The following is a 19,529-nucleotide window of genomic DNA, read 5'->3' as shown; positions in this document are numbered from 1 at the left end:
AGTTCTGTTTCCCCCTTTTGGAAGATGTCCCTCGTGTAACCGTAGTATATATTGGCCTCCAGGATATGTTAGTACTATGTTTTGTTTTCTACTGCTGGCAACATCAACAACCTAGCAGTTGTGGCATTGTAACTGTCCAGTATGCGTGTGTTATGGCAAATGATCGATCTGCAGCATTTAAACACGAATATCCCTAGAATTCGATTTCACGCGTTTTTACTTTAGCGTGCAATTTCTACTACATAGAGCCCCTAATCCATATGCACGCTGAAAGCTGATAAAAGTGTGAGAGACGGGAAAACGTTTCTCATGTGTGCGTATCTGCTTCCTCTTACTCTTTGAGCGGCTATAGATGTAACGTAATAATGATTTTTTTTGTACACATCTATGACACAATCGAAAGGTACACACTTTGGTGTGTACGTTTCGAATTGTGTAAATTTCATCGGCATCCTTGTATAATTAATATTATAAACTAGGTACTACAATTTTCAATGTTCACCGTTGTTGTGGTCTTAAGTCCAGTGACTGGTTTGATGCAGCTCTCCATGCTACTCTAACACCTGCAAGCGTCATCATCGCCATGCGGGTAGCCGCGTGGTCTCAGATGCATTGTCACTGTCCATGCGGCTCCCCACATCGGAGGTTCGAGTCCTCCTTCGGGCATGGGTGTGTGTGTTGTCCATAACATACGTTAGTTTAAATTAGATTAAGTAGTGTGTAGGCTTAGGGACCGATGACCTCTGCAGTTTGGTCCCATAAGACCTTACGACCACCTCACCATCTCTGAGTAACTACTGCAACCTACATCCTTCTGAATCCGCTTAGTGTATTTATCCCGTGGTCTCCCTATATGAATTTTACCCCACACAGTTCCCTCCAGTACTAAATTGGTTATTCCTTGATGCCTCAGAATGCATCCTACCAACCGATCCTTTCTTCTAGTCAAGTTGTGCCACAATTTTCTGTTCTTCCAGCTTCTATTGAGTACCTCCTCATTAGTTGCGTGGTCTACCCATCTAATCTTCAGCATTCTCCTGTAACACCACATTTCGAACGCTTGTATTCTCTTCTTGTCTAAACTATTTATCGTCCATGTTTCACTTCCATACATGGCTACACTCGGTACAAATATTTCCAGAAAAACTTCCTGACGCTTAAATCTATACTCGATGTTAACAAAATTCTGTTCTTAGAAACGCTTTCCTTGCCATTGCCAGTCTACATTTTATGTCCTCTCTATTTCGACCATCGTCAGTTATTTTGCTTCTGAAATAGCAAATCTCATTTACTACTTTAAGTTACTCATTTCCTAATCTAATTCCCTCGGAATCACCTAACTTAATTCGACTACATTCCATTATCCTCGTTTTGTTTTTGTTGACGTTCATTTTATATCCCTCTTTCAAGACACTATCCATTCCGTTCAACTGCTCTTCCAGATCCTTTGCTGTCTCTGACAGAATTACAATGTCATCGGCGAACCTCAAAGTTTTTATTTCTTCTCCATGGATTTTAATTCGTACTCAGATTTTTTCTTTTGTTTCCTTTACTGCTTGCTCAATATACAGATTGAATAGCATCGGGGAGAGGCTACAACCCTGTCTCACTCCCTTCCCAACCGCTGCTTCCCTAACATGCCCCTCGACTCTTATAACTGCCATCTGGTTTCTGTACAAATTGTAAATAAGCCTTTCGCTCCCTGTATTTTACCCCTGCCACCTTCAGAATTTGAAAGAGAATATTCCAGTCAAGTTCACATATTTACATTATGATTATGTGTGTGTTTCATTGGTCTCTGCTTGCCTTTTTTTCGCACGTTAGTAGACAGCCAATATAGAGCTTGACGCTGTGTCTGCGCCAAGCAACTCTGTGTTTTGCCCCTGAAGCAGCCAGCCGGTCTCTTCTTTCACAGGCGTGATATTCGCTGGTGACGTGGACTTCACGACAGACAAGGTGTTCACAAAGTACTACGTCCAGATACGCATTGTCAGGGATGCGAAGAGTTACATACCTCCGACTCCTGACCACAAGGACCACGACATCATGATGGTGCGTGTGTGGAGGGGCTTCACTTCCGTCGTTGGTTACGTCACAGTTATTCCCATCACTGAGGAGAGGACGTAAGTAACCACTGGAAATATTTATACGAAATGGAGATTAAGAAAACAAACTGCAGGGACAGATTCTCGACTGTAAACGGAGGGAAAAAAGGTCCTACAAACATGTGTCCGGAAGTGCATCACTGCCACAGTAGATGGTGCGGGCAACAGCATTTCCTCTTACCAGGTGCCGTGTGTTCCTTGTGTTTGCAAGCTGTGTGATTGACTCATAGTGCTGTAAGCAGCAGAATGGTCCGTTGTTCATATCGGGAACAATCTGAGACGGTGTTTGTGCATGGTCAGGCAGATGGAAATGGTCGAGAAGCAGCACGGCTATACCGAAACAAATACTCTCGCAGACACCAACCACATGACACAACATTTCAAGCCCTTTTTGAGCATTTGTGTGATCATGGGTCCTTTCAGAAAGACGAACGCGCATTAATGCTGCGGACTGTGCATACACCACATTGGGAACACCGGGTTCTACAGGATACTGAGAAGAACCCTAGTACAAGCTCTGGGAAATTGACCCACCTACATGGTGTAACGCTTTTTTTTCCCTTTATTGTATTTCAGTTCCACATTGGGGAGGGTTGGCAGCAGCACATGTACTGCTCTTCAATTGAAAGACATAGAACAAACAATAGAAGACATTTAAAAATATCAAAGGAGAAAACACGGTCAACATAGATATAAAAAAGGGGGACGTCGTGGAAGACAATAGACAAAAAAGGGGCGACTGTAAAATGGCTATAAAAACCGTAAAAAGTAGCGCACACAAAAACTACACACTGGGACAATTAAAAGAACACAAGGCGCAGTATGACCGGAGCATAAAAGTCTCGTTGGATGGTGTAGCACATAAGAAACACTGAAAGTAACACTAAGTACAAGGCCAGCAAACAATTAAAATCACACCTCTCGACGCACAGGAGAAACAGCACTAAACACAACACTGATGTGGCACACTGACGATGATCAAAACGAAAGATCTGCCAGGTGCAAGGAGATGAGGGAGACCGGAAGAAGGGAGGGAGGGAGGGGTAGAGACGGGGGAGATGAGCGGGGGCGCGCTGAAGACGGCCAGGTAGGGAGGGATGTGGGAAGGAAAGAGGCAAGGATGGGGTGCAAGGGCTCAGGGGGAGGGGGGGAAGGAGGAAAATCCGCTCTGGGAGAAGGAGGGGAGAGGAAAAGGGGAGCCCTGGGGAGGGAGGGGAACAAGGCCAGGTTATAGTTGGAAGGAAGGGTAGATGTCACTGCGAAGTTCATCAACTGGGAGGGGGAGGCACTGGAAATTGCCCTGATGTGGAGGTGGAGAGAGGGAGGGATACAGCAATAGAGGCACAGCAAAGGGCAGGGGGGGTGGTCAGGGGGGGCGGTGTAATGCTTTTTCTTTCTTTGTCATTTTACACCTCATACAAGGTGGGCTGGCAGCGGCAACTTTACTCCGCTCTTCAGCCACAAGCAGTACAATAAGAGAAAAAAATGAAGGCACAAAAGTAACATAACAGTGTTTAAAAAACAATAGACATAATAATTCAAAAACATGAAGCTGTTCACATGCAAAGAAAAACAAGAAAACTGTCAGCACTGTACACAAACGCTGATGATTTAGATAACACACGTGAACGAAGGAGCGTGGGCAGCAAAACACTGAAGCACAAACACAACGGGACACAGACAAAACCGATGGCGATGATCTCTGGCACGGTAATGTCCACTTAACGTGTGCGAGTCCGGGGACCTGCCAAAAGGGGAGAAACGTGGGGGAGGAGGGAGAGGGGAGAGTGGGGATGCCAGTGGCAGAGGAAATGGGGGGAGTAAAGAAGGTATGGGGGGTAGGGGAACCCGGGGGAGGAAGGGAGGAGGAGAGAAGGGAGAGAGGGTGCCCTGAGGGAAAAAACCACAGGAAGTGGAAGAGGAGGATCAAAGTTGATAGGAGGGGTAGATGGAGGGGATGAGGGCATCATCAGGGAGGGGGAGCTGGTGGAAGCCTCCTTGGGGGAGGGTAAGGAGAGTGGAGATGGAGAGCAGGTAGGACGTGGGAATACAGGCGCGGCAGCGGATGGGGGTGGGAGAGGATGGGAGAGACAAGCGGGTGAGGGGGATCTAGATTATGGGAGGTGTAGAGGATACATATACGTTCGAGGAAAAGGAGGAAGTGGGGCAATGGGATAAGCCCATACAGGATCCGCATGGGGGAGGGGAGACAGATACGATAGGCGATGCGAAGAGCATGGCATTCTAGGATCTGAAGGGATTTGTAAAAGGTAGGGAGAGCGGAGATCCAGGCAGGGTGGGCGTAGCAGAGGATAGGGCGGATGAGGGATTTGTAGGTGTCGAGGATGGTGGAGGGGTCCAGACCCCATGTACGGTCAGAAAGGAGCTTGAGGAGACGGAGTCGGGAGCGTACCTTGGCTTGGATTGTCCGGAGATGGGGGGTCCAGGAGGGGTGACAGTCAAGGGTGACGCCAAGGTACTTAAGGGTGGGGGTGAGGGTGATAGGACGTCCATAGCGGTGTAACGTAAAGTACGATGATATTTATTCAACTATCCCTATCACCTCCAATGAGTGCAAGGATTATTAGCGTTGGATTTGTCTCTACAGGAACGATTGTGTTGATGGTTTTTGCACCAGTCAATCTCAATGATAGGAATTCTGTCCTCACTCCTCTTTACAGAACCCTGCGTCAATCACACATCCTGCAGCACACAAGGAACACACAGCACGTGGTCAGAGGAAAGTTCATTCGTCAGTGCCATCTGTTGTGGCAACGACGCATCAGGACCGATCCCTGCAGTTTGTCGGTTTCCCTGTAGTTTGTCGGTTTCATTAATGTTCACCCTATACTTGTGTTTTACTGGACAAATCCAGCTTTAGTTCTAGTCCTGGTGTGAGCTTAGCTTGCCCAAACCATAATGTACTTTAGCATTCAATTACAAGGATGGCAAATTATGTTATTCCGTGGTGTAACTATGGCAAGCGGTAACAAAAAATGCGTTCAAAGATACTCACAGTAGCCAGTGCCTAAGAAAATGGCGGCCGAATGTGCTTCCAAGATATTAAGTTATTGCAAGAAAATTGGTTTTAAAATACGGAGCCGGCCGGAGTGGCCGTGCGGTTCTAGGCGCTACAGTCTGGAACCGAGCGACCGCTACGGTCGCAGGTTCGAATCCTGCCTCAGAAGTTAAGTCGCATAGTGCTCAGAGCCATTTTTTTAAAATACGGAATCGGCAGAGACTAAAATTTGTGCGTGTGCATCTTCTCCAGAGAACAAGAATTTTTTTGCGGGTTAATAATATCGTTTCTCGAAATTGCCCTTTCGACATCGATCGATATATAGGTGACAGAAATAAAGCCGTTACACACTGAATCGCCAAAGGAACTGGTAAGGCATGCGTATTAAAATACAGGGATATATGAACGGGCACAACACGGCGCTGCTGTCGGCAACACCTGTATAAGACAACAAGTGTCTGGCGCAGTTGTTAGATCGGTTAGTGCTGCTACATTGGCGGGTTATCAAGAGTTAAGTGAGTTTCAACGTGGTACTATAGTCGGCCCGCAAGCCATGGGACACAGCATCTCTGAGGTAGCGATGAAGTGGGGATTCCCCCGTACTACCATTTCACGAGTGCACAGTGAACATCAGGAATCCGGTAAAACACCAAACCTCCGACATCGCTGCGGCCGGAAAAAGGTCCTGCGAGAATGGGACCAATGACGACTGAAGAGAACTGTTCAATGTGACAGAAGTGCAACCTTTCCGCATATTGCTGGGCCACCGAAAAGTGTCAGCGTGCGAACCATTCAACGAAACGTTATCGATATGGGCTTTCGGAGCAGAAGGTGCACTCGTGTGCACTTGATGACTGCACGACACAAAGCCTTACGCCTCGCCTGGGCCCGTCAACACGGACATTGGACTGCTAATGACTGGAAACATGTTACCTGGTCGAACGAATCTCGTTTCGTATTGTATTGAGTGGACGGACGTGTACGGGTATGAAGACAACCTCATGAATCCATGGACCTTGCATTTCAGCAGGGGACTGTTCAAGCTGGTGGAGCCTCTGTAATGATGTGGAGCGAGTGCAGTTGGAGTGATATGGGACCCCCGATACTTCTAGATACGACTCTGACAGGTGGCATGTACGTAAGCATTCTGTCTGATCACCTGCATCCATTCATGTCCATTGTACATTCCGACGGACTTGGGCAATTCCAGCAGGACAATGCTACACCCCACGCGTCCAGAACTGCTACAGGGTGGCTCCAGGAGCACTTTTCTGAGTTTAAACACTTCCGCTGCCCACCAAACTCTACAGACATGAACATTGAGCATATCTGGGATGCCTTGAACGTGCTGTTCAGAAGAGTCTTCCAACCCCTCGTACCTTTATGGATTTATGGACAGCCTTGCAGGATTCATGGTGTCAATTCGTTCTACCAATATTTCAGACAATAGTCGAATCCATGCCACGTCGTGTTGCGGCACTTCTGTGTGCTCGCGGGGACCCTACACGATATTAGGCAGATGTATCAGTTTCTTTGACTCTTCATATATAATGTGTAAAACATACATTAGGCTATGGAAATAGGGTACTAAGGTGTACGAGAACCACTAGTGAATGATGTATGATGAAATTATACATGAATTTTTTTATTGCATAGAGCGAGCTTACAGAACTGCCACGCCGTTACAACGTCAAGAACGCACTGTTCATCTCCGCCTTTTCGGGTTCGATTCCCGACGGGGTCGGAGTTTATCTCCGCTCGGGAACTGGGTGTTTGCGTTGTCCCATCACCTCATCATAATCTTATCATCATTCGAGACGTCGCGAGACTGGACATGGAAAGATTGGGAACTCGTACGGGCGCTGATGACCATGATGTTGAGCTCCCCACAAACCAACATCATCATCATCTCCGCTTTTACTCCCCAAAGGATCCTGTCCCTGGTGTCAGAGATGTTTCGACCTCTTGAAGCTCTCGATATTCCATAAGGCTATTTATATCCTGTGGCTGTCAAAACGAAATCAGCCTCAACTTTATATTGACAGAGCAGACATAAGTAACTACGGGATGTTGCGGCAATGTGTATTTTGAATTTTTTTGTCTTTAATATAACTGCTAAACTATGCATTCGGATAAAAAAAAGCAGCTGTTGTTCCTTAGCATTTTGCTATTAAATGTGTCTTTGTCCTTTCTTTTACATTTAAAGCGATCACAAGGCACCAATAAAACTTCGTTAGTTTTAGTTTTGAAAAACTGTCTCGTATGATACGCTATTCATATACTGTGTCGTGCCTTTGTAACAGAGTTTACATAAGGTTTCTCAAATTGATTGATGAATTCTGTTGTTGTTTTACTGCTCTGGGTCACACGCACTTTTCACTGTACATTTATGCTGAGAGTTGCAATTCAGATCTCTGTACACAACTATTAATTTTTTTGGAGTATTTTCCTTGTTCCTTTTTTATTCTGTTGTTAATATGTTCTTGGGATTATTGAGAAGTAAATAGAAGTTTTCTGAAGGTAATCTGATAAATCGTTATTAATGCCAGTAAACTGATAATTCGTGTGCCTGAGGAATGCCCACAGCTCTCTAGATTTATAACGTTATGGGCCCAAGGCTGTGCTGATTTACAGGACACATAACTCACTTGTATAATATAAAGGATGAGACTTCACTGTTGATCATGGTTGATGAGGTGGAGAAATATAAAATTCCGTTGTTCAATGGAACTGGGAATTTAGAACTGAGGTACTTTGCATGAGATGGATCTATGGAATTCATCACAATGAAATATCCTGGAATGGTCGTATTTGAAGAGAATGATAAGGCAGAAGTACGCGCAAAGAAAAACGCGCAGTTGGCAATTTTGAACAACCTGCGACATGGTGACGAATGGAACAGTGACCCTAAAATGTAGACTAAATTTGTTTTATTTCACGTCTATGGTCAAAACTTGTAGGTCCCCAGACTACCTGTTTCGGTCAGCAATGACCATCAACAAAAGCAAAACAAGAATAATGGAATGTAGTCGAATTAACTCAGGTGATGCTGAGGGAATTTGATTAGGAAATGAGACACTTAAACTAGTAAAGGAGTTTTGCTGTTTGGGAAGCAAAATACCTGATGATGGTCGAAGTAGAGAGGATAGAAAATGTACACTGGCAATGGTAAGGAAAGTGTTTCTAAAGAAAAGTATTGAGTATAGATTTAAGTGCCAGGAAGTCGTTTCTGAAAGTATTTGTATGAAGTGTAGCCATGTATGGAAGTGAAACATGGACGATAAATAGTTTGGACAAGAAGAGAATAGAAGCTTTCGAAATGTGGTGCCACAGAAGAATGTGAAGATTAGATGGGTAGATCACATAACTAATGAGGAGGTATTGAATAGAATTGGGGAGAAGAGGAGTTTGTGGCACAGCTTGACAAGAAGAAGGGGTCAGTTGGTAAGGCATATTCTGAGGCATCAAGGGATTACAAATTTAGCACTGGAGGGCAGCGTGGAGGGTAAAAATCGTAGAGGGAGACCAAGAGATGAATACACTAAGCAGATTCAGAAGGACGTAGTTTACAGTAAATACTGGGAGATGAAGAGGCTTGCACAGGATAGAGTTGCATGGAGAGCTGCACCAAACCAGTCTCAGGACTGAAGACCACAACAACAACAACAACATGACCATATTCAGGTCTGTTTTATAAAAAGGTGTCCTATGTATTCACATTTGTTGTTTTTTTTTTTTTTTAATAAAGCAGACCTGAAGATGGTCATTGCTGACCGAAACCGGTAGTCTGGGGACCTACAAGTTTGTGACCAAAGACGTGAAGTAAAATAAACTTATTCCAGCAATTTTGAAGAAATGTGACAAAAAAATGTATGTCACAAATCATACAGAAAATTGCTGATAATTGTCTGGAATATGTCAAAGACAAAGACACTCCGTTTGATCTATGGCTGTCGCTGAACATTGTTTACGAGGCAAGAGGAACTGCAAGTTATTTGTTAATTTGGAAAACTTTGCTACTGATGAAATTTGACTCAACAAGTAACTGGCTTACTGATCATTTTAATCAATTCGACAATTTAATTAGAGAGTTTCGATCATCTGGAACAAGACTAGAAGAAACCGTTGTTGTTTGTCATCTGTTGTTGACATTGCCGGCGGATATGATAAAAATACTATCACCAGACACGTTAACTCTAAATTTCACGAAGAACAGACTTTTGAATAAGAGAAGAAGAAAAAAGATGTTCCCAAGGGAGACCATATTAACTTATCGACGTTTTTTTTGTCGCATTTAGGACAGAAATCGAAGTCTGGTAACAGAATTCAATTAGATAGCAAAGGTGCTAACGTTTTATTTTTCGATGCTATAACTGTGCATTGAATATACATAAAACGTCAGATTGTCTAAAATAAAAAAAAGCACAGAAAAAAAACCTATAAGAGCAACTTCTAATGATCAAGATGGAGAAGAGAATAATTACTGTTTCTCAGCAACTAGTTATGAAAATTCGTCAACACTGGCTCAAATTAAATGGCATTTGGATTCCGGAGCCACAGAACATTTAAAAAATAGCAACATGCAATTGACATACATGAGAACGTTGCCGTATTCAATTAAAATCAATGTTACTAAGTCTGGAATCTTTCTATGTGTTACATGTGCCGGTGAAATTGAAGTTATGAGTTGTGTAAATGGTACGATTACAAATATTTTGTCAGTTCCAAACCTCAGCAAACCTGCTGTCCGTGCGTAAACTTGGATCAAAAGGTTTGCTAGCAGTTTTTGTATTTTTCAGAACAACAATGTGCTCTTGCCATTGCACAAAGGAGTGAGTCAAACATGTACTCACTAAATTGTATACAAAGGGACTTAAATGTCATGTAGTTTCACCAACACAGACGTTTTTAATTATGGGATGAATAGTTGGTTCATCTGAGTTACGATAATATTCGTAAGTTGCAGAAGCAAGCCGACGGAATGAACTTTAAATCTAACACGTCAGATTAAAATTTTTGTCATACATGTATTGAAGGGAAACAGACGTCTCATCCACATAAAACATGAAAAGTAAAAGCGACCAAACTACTATAATTTATTCAGTTATGTAGTTGGACCAATTATTCGAAACTGATATGATATTAAAAGGTATGTTTAGACATTTCTTGACGACTTTACTCATTTTACTTGCGTGTATTTTCTAGAAGCAAAGACAGAAGTGCCAAAATTTTTCAAAAATTTGAAGCAATGTTTACAGCTCATTTCAATTTGAAAGTAAGTCATCTCCGTGATAATGGGCAAGAGTATGTATCGAATGAGCTGAAGACTTCCTACCGTACATTTGCGTTACACATAAGCTATTGCCAATCATTTGCTTCGCTGTCTTGTTGACGATTGTCAGCTGAGAAGTTTGAATTCCATTGAGTATTGTTTATTTGTGGGTATGTGTGTGTGTTAGTGTTTATTTGTGGGTAGGTGGTGTGTTTATTGAGTGTTGTTTGATAATTCGCCTACAGTGCTGAAAATATTTTGTTGCAGAGTCCTGTTTGGCCATTGATGAATTTTTTTGACCTGTGTAATAGTTTTTTGGATGCAGAGAGTTTCTTCTATTTTTAATAAATGGAACATACTGTGTGTATGTACTTCAGGATCTGATGATCAGTTTATGTGCCTCCTGTGGTGTTGTTTGTTTTCAGTGAGATATTCTGCAAATGTGGAATGTTTAGTATCACTTTTCAATGGGCTTAAATGTTCAGAATCACATCGAGGAAGGTGTAAGGTTGTGTTTTACCCACTCCTCGATGTTTTTCAGTCTGTAAATCATTAAAACAGTGAAGAAAAAGGAGAAGAAATTTGGAAAGGGAATCAAAGCTCAGGGAGGTGCAACGAACACTTCACGGTTCACATGTAATACTGTCAGACGGAAAATGACTTGGAAGTGCACTTTAGCGCAATGGGCAGCACGCACAAAATACATTATATGATGAACATCAACAAAAGTGAAACAGGGGTAATGAAATGTAGTCGAATTAAAGCAGGCAGTGTGGAAGAAATTAGTTTAGGAAATCAGACACTAAAAGCGGTAAACGAATTTTGCTATTTAGGCAGCAAAATAAGAAGAAAAACATTTTTGAAAGAGGGAGAGGAATCTGTTAACGTAGAATACAAACTTAAGTGTCAGGAGGTCTCTTAAGAACCAAAGCCAGTTAGTCAGTTAATTAGTTATTAGTTACATGTTCCATGGATCATTTTGTACGATGCATCGTAATGATATGGAAATAGTAATTTTCCCTTCACTTCGTAAATCAGTTTGTACATATTGCTACATTCTGAATATTTCTAAGTTTTTTTTATATAACAAAAAAAAGATATACAGATGTGAGACAGTAATTCCTATTCACTACTTCTTACACGTTACATCAATATAAATTCTTCTAAAGAATAGAAGTTTTCAAGCAGAAACTTTCTGAGTTTGTTTTCAAATTTTACTTTTCTGTCTTTCAGATGCTTTGTATCACTGGGTAAGTGAAAAAAACTTTCTATTGCAGCATTGTACACCCGTTTTTGTGCTGAAGACAGCCTTAATGTGGAGTAATGAAAGTCATTTTTGCTTCTGGTATTATAATTCTACAAATCATTTTTCTTTTGAACTTTAGAGGACTGCTTACGACAAACATCATGAGGGAATAAACATACAGTGAAGCAGTCAGAATGCCCAACTCCTTAAACAGGTATCCACAATACGATCGTGGGTGAGCATGAAATATTATTCTTACAGCAGGTTTCTGTGCAATGAAAACTTTCTTAAAGATCCGTTACCTCAGAGCATTATTTCATATGACATTAATGAATGAAAATACGCATAATATGTCAGCTAAATGATTTGTCTCTCCCAAAGATTTGCAAGGAGTGTGATTCTAAGCGCAAATGTCGCTGAACTAATTTGTTTAGGAGTTCCAAAAGGTGTTTTTTTTTCAGTTAATATTCTCATCAATAGGAACACCTAAGAATTTTGAAGTTTCCACCATATTTATTATTTCGTCACGACGTATTACACTTATCATAAGTCAAGTACCCCTAACTGTGCAGCACTGAGTGGGTTGTGCCTTTTTAAAATTGAGGGTAAAACCATTCGCAGAAATGGGTACTTTTAAGAACCTTGTTTACTGTTTTTCTGTTTGGTGTATGTGTGCTTGGACTGATTAAAATACTAGCGTCCTCCGCAAAAAGAATTTTGCTTGCTGTATATTAGAGAAAATATCGTTTACATATATTTGAAGGACAATAGTGGACCTAAGACTGAGCCCTGGGGAACCCCATTCGTGATCTCTCCCCCCACCCCCTCTCCCAGTCAGCATTATCTCTGTAGACTACATGAGTTGAATTACTAAGTAAAACTTCCTGCATTCTTTTGCTTAGATGTGAAATTATCCACTAGCTGAATGTACCGTCAATCTCCAAATGTTTGGATTGTAACCTAACACCGTAAAATTTGGACAAAAAATATGTCAGATGAGAAAATAACAGCAGTTTTTGAATCATAGTGCTACAGGGGAGGTCAGAAGATAGTTAGATGAAGAGATCGAATGACTAATGAAGTGATACAGAACTGAATTGGGGAGAGAGAACTTCAGAATGCAACTTAACTAAAAGAAGGGATCAGTTGATAGGGTACATTCTGAGATTCCAAGGAATAGCTAATTTGGCGATCGAATGAAGTGCGGGGGCTTGGAGGAAAATTAAAGGGAGGGGGGGGGGGGGGGAGAGAGAGACAACAAGTCTATACTACAAAAAAAAAGGTTCAAATAGTCCATAGACTATCGTGAAGATTTGCATGAAACCAGTCTTTGGACTGAAGACCAGAACACCACCACCTGAAGATTTGTCACACAGTGAATGTCCACTTTATTGCAGGCTAGATCCAGGGTTCAAGCAGCTTTGCACCGTAGTGGGCTTCGGACGACGTGGGAGGAACCTGATACCAGATACAGGACTCCTGAGAGGGGCCAGCTTCCTCATGGAGCATGGCAGCAAGTGCGGGTACAGCGGCATCACTGACGTGAGTATCATCTACTCTCTGGTCGATGTTCGTTCACGTCCAGCTCGATACCCTAAATATTTGCAAGAAAATACCAATACACAGTTGCTGAGGTTGGTGTAGCCATCTCAGATAATAGAGATCACGACCAACTTTCTGTCAAAGTAGTGATGAATCACATAGTAGCCGAAGATCAGTCAGGCTCTCGCAAACATCAGAACACATTTGTTTTAATAAGATGATAACAGTTTCTGAAAATGTAAAGTGAACCATTTATAGGTAAGAGTTGACTATCATTTACTTATCAGACTCAGCATCTCGACTCTCTCTCCATGTGCCATGAAAGTTTTCGTTCATACATGACACACTTCTAACAATGGGTTATGTCTGGGCCGACATAGTCGTAATGAAAACATGTAGTCACAGGCATATCCTACTGTACAGAATTCAGACCAATACACTTCTCATTGTATGTTGTGGGGTGACATCGGTTCCGTCCTGCTGTAAATACTACTTATATGCTGATGTCCCCCAGTTATAGTTATTGCATAAGCAATTAACTTCATTAAAACTATTGAGAATCTCACCGGTGACTTGTGTACATTACCGAAATGGCACAAAATATTAGGTGGTAGGTGTCTATAAACAGCGTATCCGAAAAGTTCCAATACCCCTTTTAACTATATATAATATAAATAACTGTTTTCTTCGTAACCCTGCTTTGTAGTTGACAGAAAGGCGTTGTTGTCAGTATTATATGAAATGATTTAGATTAATGTTTCTGATTGACAATGACATAGAGCAGCTAGTTGCAACCCACCGTGCTTTGTCGGTACATTTCCAAATGGCACATCCCACAAAAGAATGTTATTTTCTGATGAGTGTGAGATATTTTGCGATTCACACACAAGGCTAAAAGTCTGTTAATAATAGCAATGTATGCAGAGTTGCTGCTTATTATACGTGAGTCCAGCAAGGCGTTAGTCAAGTAGTCATGAAACAACACACGATAAACTTTAATACTAGTGGAAATCGACAAAGTTTTCCGTTGTCAATAAACAGATTTACAGTCAAACAAGATGAGCGAGTGCAGTGCTTGTTACTTTTAATGTAAAATAAGAGATTGATGATTAACGATATTGCTTGTGTTGTTAAGGGGGGTAGGACATCGAACGGGCCGACTTGGAGCAGGAGAGGCACCACAGGACATTTTAATTTCCACTGTCTATAGTTACACAAATAAATTCATAAAACTTTGTCAGCATGACAAAGAAGAACTCAGGATTCACAATCATAACAGTGGAAGTTCAAAAACATAACAAAATAATTTTTTTCATGTGAAATTTGATCATTTTTCACTTACTATTGGCTGCATTTGTTGCTATAGGTACACATTTCTTCATAAGTAAGAAAGATTCTTAAATGAATTTGGTACAGCATACAAACCGTACTTGCAGGTGTATGAAACTCTAGAATTTTTTGCATTAAGTAATTTGTGTTTGATAAGAATACCAAGTTTAAAGTAATAAGATCTTTATTTTTGCTATTACATGTTCCTAACTACATAATTTTGTGTTCTTTTAAAACTGTCGAGCAACATAGGCAGATTATTTTTCACTTTCTAAATCAGTTTCCTTCCTTTTCACATTCCTATGTTGCACTCTCCTTGATTTTATCACCTGCAAAAATGGTTTACCTGCTTTCAGTACAAGCTCTCTGTCTATCACAAACAAAGCTTTGATGCGGTTCACTCTGGGCTTACTTCCCATTTTCTCTAAAACGTATTTCCTGCTTTCACACCAGCATCAAAACATTAAACTGCATCATAAACTCCAATAGAAAGCGCATTTCTCCTAACAAAAACGGTTTTTGGCAATCTTTCCCATACACCTTGGTTAAAACCTCCTTTTGGGTTTTGGGTACCGCCATGAAGGGATTTCTTCAATAAGTTTTCATTTGCAAGATCCCTGATTAGAGGTTTGATGGCTTCCATTACAGCAGCTGGTAGGGAATTCCTGTGAGAATCTTCTTCACCATCAGCACTTGACCTTTGGTAGCCACACCATGATCCACTTCCTTTTGACACTGCATCTTGGAAAACTTAAGACCAAATAACGTGCCTTATAATCACTCAAATATATATGTTTTATACAGCAAAGTATTCAGTAAGATGTGCGCTACAAAATAGGCATATTTTTTAAAAATCGAATATTTTTAAATTTTTGACGTCCTACCCTCCTCAAGAAAATGATGTCATTTTCCGGACATGCTTGCATGTCTGATGGAACAGGCACTGCAGCTACTGCAGCTGTCATGAAATACGTGAAACGTATTAGCAGCTGTGAATATGAACAACCATCAGTTTAATAAGTGAATGACGACAGTGAAAATTTGTGCGAGTCTGGGATTCAAACCTGCATTTACCCTGCATTTACCACTTTACACAATAGGTCACCTCAACCGTTTTGGCTATTCGTGATCGACCCACAATCAGACCCATAGTTCCATATGTCGTCGTTCTGGCGTTGCGACCTGTATTCGTGCACACATTATGTAATTCTCGTACAAGGGAGGACAGTTTAACTGAAAGTGGCTGCCCGGTGATGACTGACGGGACTGAGTTTGACCACCGACCACAAGACTACGCTGCCACAGTCAAAACAACAAGCTTAGTTCTGCACCAAGTTATATTTATCATTCGTGGGTCGCCTGACCATGGAAAAATTGTAGGGCAATTTAAAGGCTCTTGAAGTCTAAGTCAGGTTGAAGTTACCAGAGGTCTATTTGCTACAATGGCTGACATAAATCATAATAAAATTACTAGAGAACAAACTTCTCTAAAACTCAAATCAAACAAAATATCCCTGACACTTTGGGGATGTGCCAAAAAGTACGGTTGACTGTATGGTAAAAGCACTAAATGGTCTGCTCATCTGGGCATCTCGCAAAAAGTATGTAACAAGAAGCCCAAACTGTAAAAAAAAAAAACTAAGCGACCCAAGTTGAGTGGTAAAGTAAGCAAACAACAAAATGTTGAGAATATGGATCGTGCTGCCACCATTGCAACACTTACATTTCCCCAAAATCAGCAATCTGTGTGCCCATCAGCACCAAATGACTGCGAAGAACGAATAGCTCTCATGGCGGGAAGCGATTAATGACTGCGAAACTACATGTGTTACCATTTTGGTTTTGAATATAAACTTCATTGTCAATACAATCTGAAAGGAATATATACTACAATGAAGAGCCGTCCATGGAGATTTGTTCTAACTCAGCACATGCTCAATATGTCCACCATTTCGTTTCCTAACTTCCTTCAAACGAACACTGAAGTTAGTGATTACCCTATGGCACATGTCTTCCGTAATTTCACTGCATGCTTGAAGAATAAGTCTTCTGTGGTCCATTAAACCACATGGACGTTTCGGGAAAATTTGTTCCTTTAGGTACCCCCCCAAAAAAGAAAGTCACATGGATTGAGGTCTGGACTATTGGGGGGCCAATTTTGTCCATCATTGAAGCGACCTAGAAACCTGAGTGAAATGATCCGCATGTCGAAATGCTCAAGTTAAAACTCCAACACAGTGTTTGCAGTATGTGGCCTTGCTCCATCTTGCATGTTGCGTGTTGAGGGGCAAGGCAGTATCAAGAAGCTGTGGAATGGAGCTATTGCGAAGCATGCTCAAATAACGCTCGGTGTTCACTGTTTCTTTAAAGAAAAAAGGTCCAATAGGTCCGTGACTGGAAATTGCTGCCCACGCTGTAAGCTTCAGAGCATAATGTTGTCGTTCATGAAGCGCTTGTGGGTTTTCAGTGGTTTATGCGAGTGCTGAAGGGCAAGGCAGTAGCAAGAAGCTGTGGAATGAAGCTATTGCGAAGCATGCTCAAATAACGCTCGGTGTTCACTGTTTCTTTAAAGAAAAAAGGTCCAATAAGTCCGTGACTGGAAACTGCTGCCCACGCTGTAAGCCTCGGAGCATAATGTTGTCGTTCATGAAGCACTTGTGGGTTTTCAGTGGCCCAAAAGCGTACATTTTGTTTGTTAACCACTCCGCCTAAATGAAAATGCGCCTCGTCTGAAAACCAAACGTTGTTGAGAGTTTCTTCCCTATCCTCCGCCCACTGAGTCTCTGCTGCTTGTGTTCTTCAGTGAGCTTCTGTGCACAGGTCATCTTGTATGGGTACATATGGAGGTCACTTTTCAGAATGCGTTGAACGGAGCGTCTGGATATTCCCAGTTGCACTGCTGCCTTTCTACTCGATTTCCCGGGACTTCTCTGTACAGCAGTTCGTACCGCTTCAATATTCTCCGGCGAACAAACAGGCTTAGGCAGAGGTCGCTTCGCTTCCAATACTGTTCCTTCCTGTTCAAATTTATCGTACAACCTGTGGATGGTCTTCTTGCAAGAGACCCATCGTGCATTAAACTGTTGTAGAAAGCGCCTCTGAGCCACAACAAGGCTTTTCGTTTCATGAAAAAGTAACACAATTGCCGATCGTTGCTGTGTTGTCAGTCTTCCATTGTCAGCCATTGCTGCTTACTAGTCTCCTAGCGGCAGTATCGTGAATTACACGCCATTTCGTAACTCATTTGTTTTCCCAAGCTCTGCCGGTACTGCTGTAGAGATCCCAGCGGGGTATCTAATGTGCGTCGTAAATTGTGAAAGAAACAATTGGTAACACATTTCGTGCGCCACCCTGTAGATCTTCCTTCACAAGTCTTTAATTCCAAAAAAATCTCCGTATGGAAGAGGCAGCTCAATGCTGGTACCAACGTGACACGCGAGAATACCGCTTATTTCACGAAAAGACAAGGATATGCACCAAAGCTTTCCACTCTTCATGTACACAACAGACATTAAGAAAGACAAACCGAGCGGGGTGGCGCAGAGGTTAGACACTGGACTCGCATTCGGGAGGACGACGGTTCAATCCCGCGTCCGGCCATCCTGATTTAGGTTTTCCGTGATTTCCCTAAATCACTCCAGGCAAATGCCGGGATGGTTCCTCTGAAAGGGCACGGCCGACTTCCTTCCCAATCCCTCCATAATCCGATGAGACCGATGACCACGCTGTCTGGTCTCCTTCCCCAAATCAACCAACCAACCAACCAAGAAAGACAAGGGTAGTACTGGATGGGAGCACGTTGTCCTCAGTTGACTACGTCTTCATGCCAAGTATGGTGGTGGTGCGACTCATTCTGACCGGATGACAAAAATTTTGGAGCAGAAGTACTTGTTTTTCTTATGCTGGCTTGGTGGCACCATAGTGCATCGAACTTTGAGGTTCATGCAGGAAAATCCAAAGTGTCACACCCAATTATTCTGTGCTGACTGTAGTGGCGGCATAGTATCCTCTGCACTCAGCTCGACCATGCGTCACCTCTGCTGACCAAAGTCCAAAACAGGGTGCAACTTCACTTCTGACGGAACTGCCCATTTCCCTGGGAAGGTCCGCCTCTCATAATGAGATTGACTGAGTGCCTTCTGCAGGCAACAGGGCCCTGAGACCACTTCCAGAGGGAATCTTGCCAGTGTGAGCAAAGCATTTTCTCCCAAGCCCCAAATGTCCAGTATTCTCAATAAAACAACCACCAAATAGTTGCAGAGAACGAAACAATATCACTGAGTGATGTGTGACAATAATGTCACATCAACGAAAATTCGAGAATGGTCGACATACAGTATGTATGCAATGTGAAAGCTTATTACATCTGAATACTGCAACGTTGTTAGGCACATTATTGTGAAACAACACACAGCGAACTTATAATCTGGTAGGAAATCGACACCGCTCTCCCTGATTAATAAAAAGATTTACAGTCGAACAAGACGAGTGAGGGCAATGTTTGTTACCTATACTAAATACACTATGTGATCAAAAGTATCCGGACACCTGGTTGAAAATGACTTACAAGTTCCTGGCGCACTCCATCGGTAACGCTGCATTTTAATATTGTGTTGACCCACTCTTAGCCTTGATGGCAGTTTCCACTCTTCCAGGCATACGTTCGGTCAGGTACTGGAAGGTTTCTTGGGGGTTGGCAGTCCATTTTTCACGGAGTGCTGCACTGAGGAGAGGCATCGATGTCGGTCGCTGAGGCCTGGCACGAAATCTGCGTTCCAAAACATCCCAAAGGTGTTCTACAGGATTCAGGTCAGGGCTCTGTGCAGGCCGATCCATTACAGGGATGTTATTTTCGTGTAACCACTCCGCCAAGGGCTGTGCATTATGCACAGGTTCTCGATCGTGTTGGAAGATGCAATCGCCATCCCCGGATTGCTTTTCAACAGTTGGAAGCAAGAAGGTGCTTAAAACATCAATGTAGGCCAGTGCTGTGATAGTGCCACGCAAAAAAAAGGG

At 42.3% G+C, this 19,529-nt stretch overlaps 1 protein-coding gene across 1 annotated transcript in view; it reads left to right on the top strand.

Moving 5' to 3' along the window:
* LOC126424692 (mast cell protease 1A-like) overlaps nt 1–19,529 on the top strand; it is a 78,343-nt gene that overhangs the window by 31,787 nt on the left and 27,027 nt on the right. Inside the window, exons 2-3 of the mRNA XM_050087418.1 lie at nt 1,916–2,123; nt 13,040–13,184. Of these exons, the coding sequence (XP_049943375.1) occupies nt 1,916–2,123; nt 13,040–13,184 (353 nt within the window). The remainder of the gene's footprint in view (nt 1–1,915; nt 2,124–13,039; nt 13,185–19,529) is intronic.

This window comes from Schistocerca serialis, chromosome 10 (assembly GCF_023864345.2).
Source record: "Schistocerca serialis cubense isolate TAMUIC-IGC-003099 chromosome 10, iqSchSeri2.2, whole genome shotgun sequence".
Lineage (NCBI taxonomy): Eukaryota > Metazoa > Arthropoda > Insecta > Orthoptera > Acrididae > Schistocerca > Schistocerca serialis.
The sequence above is the reverse complement of the archived record's forward strand: the minus strand, read 5'-3'. Positions and strand labels throughout refer to the sequence as shown.